Here is an 18,223-nt window from a genome sequence, read left to right as displayed (position 1 = left end):
AGGTCTCACCAGGACCTTAAAGCCTCAGCATTACACCTTTGCTTTTATATTCTAGTCCTCGTGAGAAGAATGCTAACATTGCATTTGTCTTCCTCACCACTGACTCAACCTGCAAGTTAACCTTTGGGAAATCTTGCACAAGGACTCCCAAGTCCCTTTGCAACTCAGATTCCATCCATCACTTCTTTGCCCATTCTCCTTCTGTAGCCTCCCTGCTTTCTCAGCACTACCTGCTCCGCCACCCATCTACGTAACATCTGCAAACTTGGCCACAAAGCCATCAATTTCTTCATCCAAATCACTGATATATAAAATAAACAGAAGCTGTCCCAATAACAATCCCTGTGGAAAACTACCAGTCACCAGCAGCCAACCATAAAAGACTCCCTTATTCCCACTCTTTGCCTCCTCCCAATCCTCTATCCTTTAATACCATGGGTTCTTCTCTTTTGAAGCAGCCTCAACGGCCTTTTGAAAATACAACTACACAACATCCACCGATCTCTATCCTGTTTGATATTTCCTCCAAAAATTCCAAAGATCGTCAGGCAGGATTTTCCCTTCAGGAACCCATGCTGACTGGCCTATTTTATCAAGTACCCCGAGACCTCGTCCTTAACAAGCGACTCCAACATCTTCCCAGCCGCTGAGTTCAGTCTAATTGGCCCATAATTTTCTTTCATGTCAGCAGTCCTAATTTCAAGAAGAGGTTAGAGCTGCCATAGGACTGGGCTTGAGGTTTGACCTCTAAATACCATTTACCTCAAAATTTCAAAGACTGTGCCAATTCACAAGAGTGAGTGAGCGTTATTGCTATTGTCAGCTTTTGTTGAGAGGGCTCCTATGTTATAAGAAGTGGCTCAGTCTTCACACTGGACTTCAAAGACTCATTTTACATTTACTTCCTGATACCATGCAAGTTGATACACTAACAAAACAGCAAAGCAGCAGCAGCATATTTTAAATACTTTTTCTGCATTCCACGTCTCAAAGTGCACCTCACCTTCAACCACGCCACAGGATTATATAAGAAACTGTACATCTCCAGACCAGAACCAAGGTCACCCAAACCCTAGTCAGAGCGGCAAAAAGATAGACTGAAGATGCCTGTGTTCAGGTGCAGAGCACCAATCAGTGACTCCTTCACAGAAACTTCTGCAATAGAGGGCTCCACTGCCAACTTGCCTCCACCACATTACAAAACCCCTGTTCAGTATTCTGAGGCTGTCTTTCTGGTTCTATTCTCCCTCAATATTGGAAACAACCACTCAATCTAGGCCTTTCAATATGAAAAGTTTCAATAAGATTCCCCCTGCATTCTTCTAAACTCCAGCGAGTACAGGCCCAGAGCCCTCAAACACTCCTTGTGCATGTACCCTTTCATTCCTGGAACATTCTTGTAAACCTCCTCTGGGCCCCATTCCAATGTTAATTTATCTTTTCTTGGATAAGGGGCCCAAAGTTGTTCACAATACTCCAAGTGCAATCTGACCATTACAATATAAAGCATTCACATTACATCCTTGCTTTTATATTCTAGTTCTTTTGAATGAATGTTAACATTGCATTTGCCTTCCTCACTATTGACTCAGCCTGCAAAGTAACTTTTAGAGAATCCTGCACAAGATCTCTCAAGTACCTTTTCACATCTGATTTTTCAATTTTCTTCCCATTTAGAAAATAGTCTACACTTTTATTCCTTCTACCAAAGTGCATGACCATACACTTCCCTACTGTCTACCAAGTCTTTGCCCATTCTCCCAAACTGCCCAAGCCCTTCTGCAGACTCCCTGCTTCCTCAACAGTACCTGTCCCTTCACTTACCTTTGTATCATTTGTAAACTTTACTACAAAGCATCAATTCCATCATCCAAATCACTGGGATACAACGGGCCAAGAAGCAGTCCCAACAGAGACCCCCTGTGCACCACCCAGAACAGATCCCTTTATTCCCACTCTTCGCTTCCTGTCAGTCAGTCAACATTCCATCCATGCTAACATCTGTAGGCTCCCTGGCCACCCTCAGGGTCGCTTGGCTCGCTGTCAACTAGGGAAACAGCCTCGGCCCCGCCAAACTGGGTAATTAGTTTGTGTGGATGCTGTGTGATGTACCCCACCCCACGCAAATAACAGACAATACACCAGATATGATTAAATGGTTTACAGTTTATAAATATTACTGGAACTATATAATTAATAGAGAATAAAATATAAAAGGAAAATAAAAGGCGCCACACTTATCAAAGTTCAATCACTTCGTGCACAAAAACGTTGGAGCTCTGGACCCTTCTTCTTCACCCTGCGACCTCTCGGACCGCCTTGACTGGCTGCCTGGGACCAACAACGGTGGTCGACCAGACGCTCCACTCGAGTCTGTCTCCGTCTCCTCACCGAATGCCCCACTCAAGGTCCGACCCCGTTAGCGGACTAACAGCAGCTGGTCCATTCTCTGTCTCTCTCTCCCGCCTTCTGCCCCAAAACCCCGCGCATACAGTATCTTCAAATACACCAAAAACATAACAATTGTCCCAATTGGTTCATAACATCTTCTTATCAGTAACGTGATTCAACAAACTGCTAGCGGGAAGGACTTTCTCAGCGTTTAACAAAGAAGCATTCCCAAGTATAACATAACAAAGAAGCCATTTTAAATTTAACATACAAAAAAGAAAGACCCCGCACACATCTTTCCTGTAATACCTTGGGCTCTTATCTGATAAGCAGGCTCATGTCACAGGCCTCCTGAAAATCCAAGTAAATAACATCCACTGACTCTCCTTTACCCATCTTGCCTGTTATTTCCTCAAATTATTCCAAATTGTCGGACAAGATTTCCCCTTAGGGAAACCATGCTGACTTTGGGCTATTTTAATCATGTGCCTTCAAGTACTCCAAAACCTCAAACTTAATAATGGACTCCAACATTTTTCCAACCACTGAAGTCAAGCTAACTGGCCTGCAATTTCCTTTCTTCTGCCCCTTTTCTTAAAGAGCGAAGTAACATTTGCAATTTTCCAGTCCTCCAGAATCTAGTGATTCTTAAAAGTTCATTTCTAATGCCTCCACAATCTCTTTAGCCATCTCCTTCAGAACCCCATCTGCAGTCTATCTGGTCTGGGTGGCTTATCTACCTTCAGACCACTCAGCTTTCCAAGCACCTTCTCCACTCACTTCTGCCCTGACACTCACATTTGTGCCATACTGCTAGTGTCTTCCAGTGAAGAGTGATGCAAAATACTTATTCAGTTCACCTGCCATCTCTTTATCCACCAGTGCTACCTCTCCAGTGTAATTTTCCAGTGGTCCAATATCCACTCTCACCTTTCTTTATGGCTTGCTTGCTTTGCTATTGTTTACTAAACAAAGTTAGTTCTCCCCCCCCCCCCCAATTATGAACAATTACAATGATTTATTCAATGACAGTGATAGGCCAGTGGGAAGTATTTTGTCTTTACAATCTGTTCTCTTACATAAAATTCTGATGAATAACTCCATCTGTGGGTGTGCTTTATCTTTATTATATTCCAGACCTAGAACCTTTAGATCATGGTACCCTTCCCCTCACATCCTCAACTTCCTTCACCTGCTGCTGTTATCAATTTGGTGCATCACAGTGTTTGGTTGCACTCTTACAATAAAATAAAGCTTCTAGGGAGGAGCCAAGAGCCTTGGAGAGTGGATTGGGCCATTCCTCCCCTCCTACCTTGGCTACTGTGACCAATGGGCATTGGACAAATCTTTAGGTGTCCCAGTTCCATTTCAGACACTGTGACAGTGATCAGCGTGGAAACCACAGCCCAACTGGTGACCACTAAAATCACAGCAGGTCAGACAAAGCAGGTGCACAGAAGGTAACGTGAAAATCAGCAGGACTCTGCCTGAAAAGGAACCCAACACTGAAAACCAAGCACTTTTGTGAAGAACAATCCATGGGAGGTACTCTATCAACACTGTACAAATAAAAAAAATACCTGGCATTCTATATGCAAACACCTAGACAGTTATTGGAGATAACAGCTCAGAGGATTTTGGAACCTAGGTAGCCAGCCAGGTTATTTACATAAAACAAGGCTGACATTGGAAGGAAGATCTGAACCTGACCTTAAAAATTTCAGGTCTCCCAAACTGCTTTTAAAACCATTGTGAACATTGTGTTACGGCAGAATAAACAATACAGCAGGCTCTCCCACACAGAATGAGATAACAGCTACAAATTGCAAGCACGGAAAAAATCATTACCATAAGCAGTGGCTGCTGTGATCCCCAGTCAACATAGCCCATTTTTGCTTCTGTCCCACTTGCATAAGGCTTGCACTTGTCACAGTTGAGAATTCCATATTTTTTGTTACGCTCCCAACTGCTCAAATGATGAAAATTCAAGTAATTCTTACTTTCCTGTACTTTTACAGGATCTCAACTAATCAAAAGTGGTGATTTCAAAGTTATTCAGTCCCCGAATTGTGACAGCAGCAGAGATGGGTGAAGTGTGATGAGGGGTGCTCTGCACAGACAGCACTACTCTATCCAGACTGAATGAGAAAATCCTGCTTTATGGCAACAATTCTATGCGTAGGTAATGGGGAGAAGAAAGGAAGAGCAACTGGAATGAACAGTAATTGCAAATCTTAGAGACATACCTCAAAAACAACACAAGGATTATACTGATCCGGGGAAGATGGAGGTACACATTCTTGAGGCAAGAACTCTGGGAAGGAGCCCAACTGAGAGAATGGAATATGTCCTTTAGATAGGTCCCTACAAGAAATTAAAAAGAAACAGGTTTTCTTAATGACTATAAAATAACAGATACAATCAGCTTATCAATCTACCTGGTGTCCCGATGGCATGGCCGAGATTTAGGCAAGAGCATCATCAGACCCCAGGATTGTATATATTACATTGTAAACATTTATTAGCCTACAATGAAGCAGAAAACCGTTGAAGTATGAGCAAGAAAGGCAGCTTCTGTGGAGGGGCAAAAGGCTTGTTATGGATGACAAGGTAGCATAGTGGTTAGAATGACGCTTTAAAGTTTGGACCTTCGGAGTTCACAGTTCAATTCCTCTTCTGTAAGGAGGCTGCACATCCTCACCACAGAATGTGTGCGTTTCCGCGGGTGCACCCGTTGCCACCCGCAGTTCAAAGACATACTGGATAGGTTAATTGATCATTGTAAATTGTCCCATGACAATTTACCCAATCTGGCCATTGGGGGTTGCTAGGGCAATGTGGCTCAAAAGGCCAGAAGGGCCTACTCCATGCTGTACCACTAAATAAATGGTTAAAGTGGGCCCCATACTAGTAAAACTAGCAACACTTGCCACTGAATGACGGTACTTTACAAAATATGCAATGAATGTTTTAGGAACAGCTTCTTCTCCTCTACCGTCAGATTTCTGGTCAGTCCATAAACACTACTTTGCTATTTCTCTTCAGCAGTATTATTTATTTTTGTTGTTATAGTATTTATGTATTGCACTGTACTGCTTCCACAAAACATACATTATGACATTGTCAGTGATAATCAATGCAATTTTAAGTTAGACATGGGGATCAGAAAGGTTGTCCCATCTCTATTACAACATTACTTTGCTTGGAGATTCGGTATCGAGATACAGTGAGTGCAATGAAGGGGCTGGGATTGAATAACAGATGAAAGCTCTTTTTAAGTGAAAGTATTCACCTGTGCGATTGCAACCCAAGGTATAGGAAAACATTCCATCCCTTAAATTTGCACTGTATTTCAATAAGATTACATCTGATCTTGTGCCTTGCCCATTTTCCTAACTACCCCTTACCCAATAATCCCAATCCTTTAAATCTACCCACCTTAATCTTGAATCCTTTTAATAAGTATCAGATTTATGGAACACAGAAACAGGCTCAATACAACTCAATGCCAGCCAAGATGTCCAGCTGAGTTGATCCAATTTACCAGCATTTCACCCACATCCCTCAAAACTTTTCATACCCGCGTACCCTTTCAAATGTCTTTTAAAGGTCAACATTTCCACAACCACTTTCTTTTGCAGCTCATTCAGCACATCTGGCACATTCTCAAAAAGGTTATTTTTAATTCCCCCCCCCCCCCACACCTTAAACCTATGTTTTCTAGCTCTGGGAAAACGACAGAGTGCATTCACCCTATCTATGCCCTATATCATTTGTCCTAGACTGGGAAACCCTTTCATCCAGCTGGAAAGGGGTTCCACTGAATCATAAGTTTTCTGATTTACCTCAGGAATCATGAGCTTTGCACAGTTCCTAAGAAAAGCACAAATTGGATTTTTCACATGATACTTGAATTGGGAAACAAATTGGCGTGTCACAGCAGGCAGGGGGAAAAAAATGAAAATCACCTTTAAAGCATGAAGCTGTAAAGGCGGCAGGAGTTGAAGAGGGATTAGGTGATGTTACAAAAAAAAAACAATTGATTAGCAAATTTATAAACCCTAACCAATGTTTGAAATCGAGGGTGAAGACGTTGACTACGCTCTAATGCTTTAGAAGAAGCAATATCCCAGACATTTGCAACATACATAGGAAACTCCTGCAGTAATCATATACGTTTCATTCTGAATTTCATTAGCTCTATTATACAAATACTGTTCAATCAGTTCATTTTTTAAGTTGATGAGAATGCAGCTGATACCTTTAACAATATGAATAATACAATTTGTAAATTAACTGATTTCTTTCAAGGTTAATGTATTTTACTGTTCTTTAGCAGCTTTAATACTGTAGACCTTCATTCAAAACACACAACTGATATGTCAAGCAACATTGTTCTGATCCGATATATTTGCTTCCCACCCCCCCAAAATTCAGGAATAAAACATTCATACATACTGGCACACTCCCTGTGCTGACAGCAAATCAGAACAGGGCACTGACTCAAGGGGTTGAACCTACTTTTTTCTGTGATATAGCCATTTTACAGGAAGGCAGGTCACCTGCCCAGGGTACCGAGCTTCTGAATTCCCCCGTTTTGCTGCGGAATTCCCAACGTCCAATACACAAGCACCTTCCATTATATCATTGTACCTTTTCACCAGCACAACACAGGAGACATCCTACGTAGTAAATCTTCTACAAATATCCCAGCTCACTGGCCCATGGCTAAACCTGGCACAAGTGCAACGGTCCCAATTAAATCAATGCCTGATGCAGTTGCTCGAACAATGGCATGCAACATTATTTGATTTAATTCAAATAGTTTAATTGTAATTAATTGATAGAAAAGCCTGTGCACATTTTCTAGTGCTTTAATCATGCATATTTTAATTGTTCCCAGTGTATTGTCCCATTTGTGTATGCCGGGGATTTAATAACATGGACAGTTATCCCGGTAGAAAGATCCACTGGCAAGTCAAACACTTTCACAAGCTCTGACTGTCAGGAGTTTCTTTCCCAGTTGCTTCAACACCCTCATCCTTGACAGGCGCCAGAATTATTCTTCCCCTCCACCCCCCAAACCAAGGATAGTTGCAAACCCACTGTTTTACACAACTGGTGGAGTTGCTGCCTCACAGCACCAGAGACCCAGCTTCAAACCTGACCTCAGATGCTGCCTTTGTGCAGTTTGCACTTTTTCCATAGGTTTCTTACGGGTGTCCCAGTTTCCTCCCACATCCCAAAGACATGTGCAGTTAGGTAGGTTAAATGGATGCTTTAAACTGCCCATGATGTGCCGGAGTGTTCATATCTGGGGAGAGCTGATGAGAATGTAGGCAAAATAAAATGAGATTGTTTAGGGTGGGTGATAGATGACCAGCACAGACCCAGAGGGCTGAAGTGCTTGTTACCATGTACAGCTCTACAACAATCACACTGCAGTCACATATTGCCAGATATTTTATCCCAAAAAGTGCAAATAACCATGTTTGTTCCAAAACAACCACCCAGTAATTTTACAGAAGTAGCTTTAATTTAATTCTAGATTTTTCAAAATGAAACCTCTGAGCAGATGTTCACCTCTGGGCATATCAACATTCTTTCCCCCGGGGGGGGGGGGCGCAGAGAATCTAACCTCGCTGGTTCATAGAACCAAGGAGGGAGGGGTAGGTGGGGGAACATCGACTCAGACCATGAGAGGCCTGCGTCAGGCATTTTCATGCCTTACAAGGCGCAGATTGAAGGCCGTGTGGGGCGCCACTCCTCACACAGACTAGAGCAATGTGTGGTTAAGTGCCTTGCTCAAGGGCACAAACTCGCTGCCACAGCTGAGGCTCAAACTAGCGACCTTGAGATCACTAGACGAACACCTTAACCACTTGGCCACGTGCCCAACACATTGAACCAAGGCACATGTGTATTGGGGGAAACTTGGCCATTAAATGTGCCCATAGGAGTAGATTAAACACAAGGACCCATTACTCAAGCTTCACTTACTGGTGACAACAGTTCAAAGATACTCATTGGAAAGAAATATGAACAAAAAACATTTATACATATTTCCTCTCTCCAACTCACTTATACATTCCAATAATTCACTATCCAATTGTTCAGAAATTCGGTGGGGGGGGGAGACGGGGGGGGGGGAGACGGGGGGGGGAGACGGGGGGGGGGAGACGGGGGGGGGGAGGGGGGGGGGAGACGGGGGGGGGGAGACGGGGGGGGGGAGAGGGGGGGGGGAGACGGGGGGGGAGACGGGGGGGGGAGACGGGGGGGGAGACGGGGGGGGAGACGGGGGGGGAGACGGGGGGGAGAGAGACCTACCTACATTCCAATATTCATTTGGGGCTTGAGGACTTACAGAAAAATAAAATGGGAAAAACTGCTTTCCAATTCAGCCTGAGAATTCTGCAATGCAATTAATTACTCACCTTCACAGTTTCACTACTACAGACTACCCAGGATCCCTGGAACAGGGAGGTGAGGAATTTCCTCAAAGTTTGGCACTGCTTTCCATTTCAGTGAGTGGGTCATCATCGCTATTCCTGTAGCAGGTTCTGCGAATAGATTTACATTCGGAATGGGGGAGGGAGACCCAAATCAGTTGCACCGTCACAGACTCTTGACCCATCCTTGTTTTAAATCTGACAACTTCACATTTCAATCCGAAGTCCAATTTCCAAGAGGAAATGTACATGTGACATTGATTCACCATCAGCACAATGATACAGGGCTCTGCTGAGTTACCTGCTCCATTCACCTTATACTAGGTTCAGCTCCAATCCAATATTTACATTTGCTGATGACACCACCGTTAGCCATATCAGCATAGAGGGCAGAGACTAAAAATCTGGGTGAGTGCAGTCACAACAACCGCTCACTCAACATCAGCAAAATCTAAGAGCTGATTCTCAGCTACAAGAGGAAGGTGCCTGAGATCCACGAGCCAGTCCTCATTAGGGGATCTGAGGTGTACCAAGGATCAGTAACTTTAAAATCCTTGGTATTAACATATATCAGAGGATATTCCCTGGCACCAGCACACAAGTGTTATCAAAAAGAAGGCAAGACAGCAACTTTACTTTCTTAGAGTTTTGTGTCAACAAAAACTTTGACAGTTCTGTAAATTCAGAGTATCTTTACTGGTTGCATCATGCTATGGCATGGAAACACCAATGCTCAGGAATGGAAAAAGCTACCGAAGATATTAATACAGCCCAGTGCATCACAAGCAAAGTCCTCTCCAGCCTTGAGTATATTTACATGGAGTCCTACCACAAAAGAAAGCAGCAGTCAACAAAGACACCAACCACCCCGCACCCCCCCCCCCAAAACACACAACCATCCAGGCCATGCGTTCTTCTCACTACCACTAATTGGGCAGGAGGTACAGAACCCTTAGGTCCCACACCACCAGCTTCAGGATCAGTTATTACCCTACAACCACCAGGCTCCTGATCTGGTATGGATAACTTCATTCACCACTACTCCGAACAAATTTCAGAACTTACAGACTCACTTTCAAAGACTCTTTATAATTCATGTTCCCAGTGATTTTTTATTTACACAATTTGTCTTCATTTGCATATCAGTCATATGCCAGCTTGTTTCGATTTTCATAACATTCTATTGCACTTTTTTCCTATAAATGTCCACAAGAAAATGAATCTCAAGGTAGTGTATGGTAACATACATTGACAATAAATTTACTTTGAGCTTAAAATTACAACAGTAGAAACAGTGTCAACCTTGAATCATTGTGCAGTAGTGCCAGAAGGTCATGGATTAAATTTCCACTCTCAAATCTAATTGAAGGATACTGTGCAACAATGAGAAAATTCTTTAAATGCCCAAGGCAGCACCCTCCAGACAAATCCTATACCCTAAATTGGAAGCAAAATCAACCCTGGAAGGGTTCAGCAGAGCAGAGAGCTTCAATAGGGAAAGAAACACCAAGCTGATTTTTTTTCTTTAGGAGAGGGTCACAGACGTTGCACCGTAATGAGAAAGATGTTTTACAATTACGTTTTATAATTGCAGTAAGGGGGAGGCAGAGGGAATGGGCAATTTCTGTACCAGCATGCACACCAGCATTTGTCAAGATAACAGTTACTTTAAAAGCAATTGGAACAAAATATTGCAGAAACAAATGGATACAGAAAGGTACAGTCACAACCGTGTGAAAGGGAAAGCATGGAGGTTAACACAGAATTGTTTATCTTAAAAGTCGGGAGAGTTGTAACAAACCTAGTTGGAAAATGAGGTGTTTTTCTACCAGAAGTCAGACGGAAGGAACAGCTGAAGGTGTCCCTTGACCCTTTTTCAATCCAAGTACCTGCCCAAAGAGCTAAGGACAGCACAGTAGTGCAGTGGGTAGTGCATCACAATTACAGCGCCAATGACCTGGGTTCAATTCCGCCGCTGCCTGTAAGGGATCAAAGGAGGTTCATGAAAATGACTCCAGGATAGAATGACTTGTCACATGAAGAGCATCTGATGGCTCTGGGACTGTATTCACTAGAATTCAGAAGAATGAGGGGTGACCTCATTGAAACCTATCGAATTGTGAAAGGCCTTGATAGCATGGATGTGGAGAGGAAGTTTCCTGTGATGGGAGAATCTAGACCAGAGGACACAGCCTCAGAATAGGGATGTATCCTTTTAGAATAAAGACGAGGATGGATTTCTTTAGCCTGAGAGTGGTAATCTGCCACAGGTAGCTGTGGAGGCCAAGTCTTATGTATACTTAAGGCAGAGGTTGATAGCTTCTTGATTGGTCAGGGTATGAAGGGATATGGGGGAGAAGGCAGGAGACTGCGGTTGAGCAGAAAATTGGATCAGTCATGATCCAATGACAGGGGTAACTCAATGGGCCAAATGGCCTAATTCTGCTCCTATATCTTCTGGTAAGGAGTTTGTAAATTCTTCTCTGTCCACCAGCTTTTCCTGTGTGCTCCAGTTTCCTTTCACATTCCAAAGATATATAGGTTAAATAGGTAAACCAATCATCTGGAGATAATTGGGCTCGTTGGGCCCAAGGTCCTGTTCTCTAAATAAGTGTTACAACTGAATCAGCATACACCACCTTCTTTGACACGTTCATCATCCTTAGTGTTAAAAACTTGTCCATCAGATCTCCTTCAAAATTTCTCCCCCCTCGGCTTAAACCCATATCCTGATGATGGCCTCAGCCCGAAACATCATATCCCTCTCGACTTGAATTCCTTCAGCATTTGTGTGTTATCTACATCCTCCAGTTCTAGACACCTCATCCTCTTTTCTCAAAAAAAAGTTGAAGGGTATAGAACCAATCTCTATAAGGGCAACCTTTCACCTCCTATGTTCTACTGAGGATAACCCCAGACAATCCAATCCCTCTTAATTTGCAACCCTCCATTCTGGGAAAAATTCACTGGATCTCTTTTGCAAATCACTCCAATGTTTTCCTGTAGAGTGGCAACCAGAATTGAACACAATACCCCAAGTGCAGTCTAACCAATGCTTTGTACAGCTTCAACAGGACATCCCGACTCTTAAAAGCTTACCTCAGCAAGTGTTATCATTTGTGCCACTCAGTGTCTACCCTGTCACAGACATTCCCTTTGTTCACTCCACCGCTCCCCCTTCTTTGAAAGTTAAGTGAGGCTCGAGTCCCAAGTCATTGTCCAGAATCAGCAATGCTGCCTGATCCAAGTATTTCCAGCATACTGCATTTGTGTCTGATACCCAGCAACGGTAGATTTTCACTTCTATGCAGCAAGAGGAGCCAAGGCTGCACAATTGAATAAAGTTTGATGCACGCAGTCACATGAAAAGATTTTAGGGCAGCTTGCCAAAAGCTGAGATGTGTATTTAAGGAAAAGGTCATTTAAAAAGAGTCAGAGGGAACAACAGGACTCTGAATGCTAAATTTCAATGATTAGCTGTGCTTCTGGTCAGGTGAAGCAAATCCAGGTTGCAGCATAGGCCATAACTGAAGAGGAAAAGAGGGTTCGACTACCAGCATATCACAGAGAGGGGCTGGGGAAGGCCACGAGGGTTGGATCATTACCTGTCTTCATGCCTGTATGAGAATGCAGGACAGACAGGAATGAAGGAAGGTTAGAGAATGTGTTCACTGCAGAACCTAGTCCATCCTTCCCCTGGACTGCAACTACACTCACCATGTGGGCCAGATGTTTCACCTTCAACAACAGCCCTATCCAAATCTGAGTGGGTGGGGCTCACTCCTCAGTCACTGTAATAAAGCATGGGTCCTTTGGTCAACTGGTCCATTGCAACCAAGATGCCCTTCCAAGCCAGCCCCATCTCTTTAAATCTTTCCTATCCATGCACCTGCCTCATACCCTTTAAATCTTCTTGTACCTGCCTTCACCACTTCCTCTGGCGCTGGATTCCACATACCCACCACCCTCTTTGTGAAGTTGCCATCCTTCAGGTCCCTTTTCAAGTCTTTGCTTTAACTCCAAGAGCAGAAAGTGGAAGGCCATTGGGGAAGGAGATGCCACAACACCCCACTAGTATCTCCATGATGGTGACGTGAAATAGCCTCAGCATTTACCAGGCAAGAACAACAGTTAGGATCACAAATACATAGCAGCAAATCCTCTGCTTCTTGTAACCACTGAACAACAAACTATGACAGAGTTACACAGTATGGAATGGAAACAGGCTCTCCAGCCCAATTCATCCATACCTGAGTTAGTCCTTTTTGGCATACATTCAATCAATACAGCTGTCGGAATCCCTGTTGCCAGAGGTGTGCTGAGTACCACAGATCTTAAAAGATTAAAAGCTTTGTTTGTCGCTCATATATCAAAATAGTGAAATGCACTGTTTTACCTCGATGGCCAACACATTCCAAGGATTGCGCTGAGAGCAGCCCGCAAGAGTTGCCACACTTCTGATGCCAACACAGCATGCCCGCTAAACCCAAGTAAACATCTGCGGAGTGTGGGAGGTAACCAGAGCACCCGAAAGAAACCTATACAGTCACTGGGAGAACACACAAACTCCTTAAAGAACACCGACCACTGGCATTGTAAAGCAACTGGACTAATCAGCTGGTGGCATAGTGGCATCAGCGCTGGACTTCGGTTCCGAGTTCGAATCCGGCTGGCTCCCTTGCACGCTTTCCATCCGTGCCTGGGTTGAGTGTCGAGCTAACAGCTCGACCTCATAAAAAAAAAATCTGGAGAGAATGGGCTCCGCCAGGTTTCAGATGCCCAAGACACGCCTTATGATGAGCATACCAAAAAGATCAGTGCAAAAAACTTGTCATGATGGCGCCCCAACAACTCCACTAGGAGTTAAGGGCGTATGCACACACACAAACCACTACACTAACATGTTGCCTCTGAAAATGGTAAATTGGTTTACTATTATCAAATGGACAGAGGTATAGTGAAAAACTTTTGCATGCCATCCATACAGATTTCATCATATTAGTGCATTGAAGTAGCACAAGGGAAATGGATAGAGTGGATAGCCAGCGCCTCTTCCCCAGGGCACCACTGCTCAATACAAGAGGACATGGCTTTAAGGTAAGGGGTGGGAAGTTCAAGGGGGATATTTGAGGAGGGTTTTTTTTAAACTCAGAGCATGGTTGGTGCATGGAATGCACTGCCTGAGTCAGTGGTGGAGGCAGATACACTAGTGAAATTTAAGAGACTACTAGACAGGTATATGGAGGAATTTAAGGTGGGGGTTACGTGGGGGGTTATATGAGAGGCAGGGTTTAAGGGTCAGCACAACATTGTGGGCCAAAGGGCCTGTACTGTGCTGTATTATTCTATGTTAAAACAGTAACAGAATGCAGAATAGAGTGTTACAGTTACAGAGAAAATGCAGTGCAGACGTCAATGGGGTGCAAGGTAGATTGTAAGGACAAGAGTCCATTTTATTGTATTAGGAAACCATTCAATAGTCTTAACAGCAGGACAGAAGCCTGGTGGTACATGCTTTAAAACTTTTTGAATCTTCTGCCTGATCGGAGGAGGGAAAGATAAAAGTGTTCAGGTTGGGTGGAGTCTGTGATCATGTTGGCTGTTTTACTCAGCAGGAAGTGTCGACAGAGTCGGTGGGGTGGGGTGGGGTGGGGTGGGGAGGGGAGGGGAGGAAGGCCGGTTTCAATGATATCAGCTTTCCAATGCAAAGGTACTTGGACAGCTGTCCGTAGTTTCTTGCGGTCTCCGGCAAAGCAGTTACCATACCAAGCCCTGATACATCTGGCTAGGATGCTGTCTATGGTGCACTGATAGAAAATCGGTGAGGGTCAAAGAGGACCTGCCAGTGGCTTCACCCCTCCCCAAAATAACCCCCAAGAAACATCACACTGACAAAATACAAATGAGGAAATAGCTCGACACTTGGAATTCAGTCCCACCCTCAGTCATAACTCACTGACATACCCCATGGAAAAAGCTTATTACTTGCGATACAAGTCCGCCATAAAATTCCTACAAGCGAGCAGAGATAGGCAAAAAGATGCGTCAGAGTGACGGGACAGAAGGAAAAGCTCAGGAGGACGTCAAATCGAACAGCAACTGTCCAAAAGGTGGAAACACTACAAAACGCTCCAACGTCTCAGAAAAGCAGCTAACATAATCAATGGCCTCTCCTACCCCAGTCACTCTCTCTCTCCCCCGTCAAAAGCAAAGGTACAAAAGGCCGAGAACGTATGCTCCCAGGCTCAATTACTGTACAGTTCCCATTCCACAGATCTCTCGTCCACTAAAGACAAACTCTTAATCTTCAAATTAACTTCATGGCCCTTGCGCTGTTACCTGTAACTCTGCACTCCCTTATTGATTTTACCGCCTCGGTGCACTCATGTACAGAATGTTTTGGACGGCATACAAACAAAAGCTTTCCACCGTTTCTCAGTACATGCAACAATAACAAACGAATTAACAACACCAAAGACTAAAGTGCAAAAGCGTGGGGGGGGGGGTTATGATTGTACCGCCCATTGAAAGAAGGGCCGAGCGGTCCTCTTCCATCCCGTCCCAATTGTGGGAGAGGGACAAACAGCGAACGTAAAGCAGCCACTTCCACTGGAGGGCGGTGGGGCAAGGGCGGCGAGCAGGTAGACAGGTTAGTTTGGAGGGAGGAAGGAAGGCGGCGAAAGAACACGGGGCGGAGAAGGCGACCGATAAAACAAACAGGAGCCGCCATATCATCAACCGGAAACTGGCCGTTCAGAACACTAACGCGAAAAGACACACACATACACTGGTTGACAATGACATTGGTAGAAAAGGGGCGTGCAATAGGGGCCACGCTAGAGGACCATTGTTCCGTGCAGCCGAGACTGTGGGGCACTTAGAATTGAGTGTGTAAGTGGTTGCATGCGTAGTATATTGCACAATACCCCGCTGTTACAAAACACGCATTATATGCATTTAATACACTCAGACAGCCACTGAAAACAAAACCAGCTCCCCAAGGATAAATCCCACACCCACCCTGATTAATAAGGCTCACCATGCCTTTACACATACCGCACTCTTCCCGGGTTCAGGATTGGACCGATGCATTAAACACTCCCTTTCCCCGTCAGCTAAGCGTGAGTGCCTTTGATAGTAGAGAGCTGAAGCGCCTAACTGACTCCATTCACTCGCTTATGTCTCTAATGCCGCGCTGCCTGCTGCTTCCTGCTTTCTCTCTCCCCCGTCAAGGTACAAGCCTGGGTGGGGATGGACTACCAGTGAACTGCAGCCAATCAGCAGCTGAAATCAACCAGGAGCAACCTGGACTGATTCGGAGTGCGCGGCTGAGTCCAAAGCATAAATATAATAATCAACTTTTAAAAGGCTCCTGGGACACCCATCCATTTCCTAGTGGCCCGCTCATCAGGAGAGCAAAGCATTTTCTAAACAGAATAATCTTGTCATCGTTACATTGCTGTTTGTGGGAGTTTGCTGTTCATTACTTGTTCATCAGTTGAGTACGATTTGAAGATCGCTCATTGCTGTAAAGCACTCGTGGACGTCTTGAAAGGGATCTGAAAAGTGTATAGAAACACAATTTTTTTAAAGTCAGGGAATATAGCTATACGGTACCCTACAACTTGCAATGTATAGGGTATGATGGTTTATTATTTCTGTTTTGGAATGTATTCTTGGACCGGACATGGTATAGAATCTTCTTTACAATTCACTTAAAAGGGTGTTGTTTGTATTTCAGAAGACACTCGCAGAATGTGATAAAGTGGGAGAAAATATGTTGGTAATTAAAAGATTTTTACTTTCCTTTGTGTAGGGAAACACTTCCTCATCCTGAATCCCCTGAATGGACTACCTCTAATTTCATCTGTATTTCAGATATACAAAAAAAGGCTATTTGGCCCCTCTAGTGTATGATAGTTCTCAAAGAAGCTCACTTACATTTGTCTTTCTTCGAAGCCCCAGGGCAGATGAGGTAATTTTGCTTTGGCAAATCCTACAGGCCATTTCAGGGTTATGAAGTTCAATTAAATTCAAAATTCTGACTTGCATACGTATATGCATGTGTTCCTATGAGTGGCAAAACTAGTTCCCTCACCCCTTTCTTCCCACTCTTAGTAATTCTTCTTCCTTAACTCTCCCATGTGCCTTTGATGCCACTCATTACAATAATGTGAAGGCATGGTTACCATAGCGAGTGATCTTTGTGTACTTTCTGACTTGCGGACAACAACAACTTAGAGATGTTTGTATAAATGAAACCTGTTCATTACCCAGGAACAGACGTAATATAATATTCCCCTTATTCAAGCACACCAAAAGGGGAGGAAAAAAAGGTCTTCATAATTTAAGCCTTTCAATCCTGATATCCTTGTGCTAAGGTTGCAGCACGCCCCCCAATGTAAGGTAATGTACCCTTTCCAAAGTGCAAAATACAGAGCTTCAAACGGTATTGTACAACTTCAATGAAAGTAACCAAAAATGCAGATTCTGCAAATCTGAAATCGAAACTGAAAATGCTCAAAACACTCAGCAGGTCAGGCAGCATCTGTATAGTGAGAGAGAGTTAACATTTCAGGTTGAAGATATCTTATCCGAAACATTAACTCTGTTTCTCTTTCTGCATGTGCTATCTGACCTATTGAGTCTTCCCAGCATTTTCAGATTCCTGTATCAGATTTGCAGCATCTGTGGTTCTCTATGTGCTAATGAATTCACTACCTCCTCTTCTTTTCAGCTTGCCCCTACTAACCCTCAGTGGTTTCTCTTTCCCTTTTCATCTTCAGTTCTGAGGGAGGATCTTGGACTTGAAACATCAGCTGTGTCTCCATCCAGAATTACAGCCATAGAATCGTGCAGCATAGGAACATGACCTTGGCACAACTGGTCCAAGCTGACAGATACCCATTCACACTCGTCCCATTTGCCCACATTTGGTCCATATCCCCCTAAACCTTTGCTGTCCATGCACCTGTCCAAATATCGTGTAAATTTCCCTGCCGCAACAATTTTCTTTGGTAATTCATTCCACATACAGACTACCCTGGGTGAAATGGGTGCCCTTTAGGTTCCTGTTCAACCTCTCCTCTCACACCTTAAACATTAGCCCTTTAATTGTTGATTCCCCAGCCCTGGAGAATAAACTGTGTCCTGTCTATGACCCTCATTGTCTATATGTGGGCCTGCTAACTATTCTGAGCATTTTTCTGCATTCATTATTGTACAAGCTCTATCCTTTCACCTTTCAATCACACATTGTGCTTCAAGACTTAAAATAAGGACTTGCATTTATACATTGACTTTCCCATCCTCAGGGCATCTAAGACATACTACAGAGCAGACAAAATGTTTCAGCAACTGTGTACTCCTCTAGTTCACACTAT

The 18,223-nt window shown here is 43.9% G+C and overlaps 1 protein-coding gene across 9 annotated transcripts in view; it reads right to left on the bottom strand.

The window, feature by feature from the left end:
* The window catches only part of mbpb (myelin basic protein b), a 189,474-nt gene extending 173,427 nt beyond the window's left edge, over positions 1–16,047 (bottom strand). For 3 of the 9 annotated variants that reach the window (XM_063055832.1, XM_063055818.1, XM_063055823.1), the window contains exons 1-2: positions 15,880–16,047; positions 4,638–4,755 (exon numbers count right to left, since the gene is read on the bottom strand). In XM_063055832.1, the coding sequence (XP_062911902.1) occupies positions 4,638–4,755; positions 15,880–15,932 (171 nt within the window). In that variant the 5' untranslated portion in view covers positions 15,933–16,047. Of the gene's footprint in view, positions 1–4,637; positions 4,756–15,179; positions 15,293–15,879 lie in introns of those variants that run through there. The other 6 variants (XM_063055873.1, XM_063055842.1, XM_063055863.1 and 3 more) reach the window with 4 other exon arrangements.
* Between the last annotated feature and the right edge of the window lie 2,176 nt (positions 16,048–18,223).

The sequence above is a fragment of the Mobula hypostoma genome, chromosome 1 (assembly GCF_963921235.1).
Source record: "Mobula hypostoma chromosome 1, sMobHyp1.1, whole genome shotgun sequence".
NCBI lineage: Eukaryota > Metazoa > Chordata > Chondrichthyes > Myliobatiformes > Myliobatidae > Mobula > Mobula hypostoma.
Note: the sequence above shows the minus strand (reverse complement) of the source record. Positions and strands in the feature narration are given on the sequence as shown.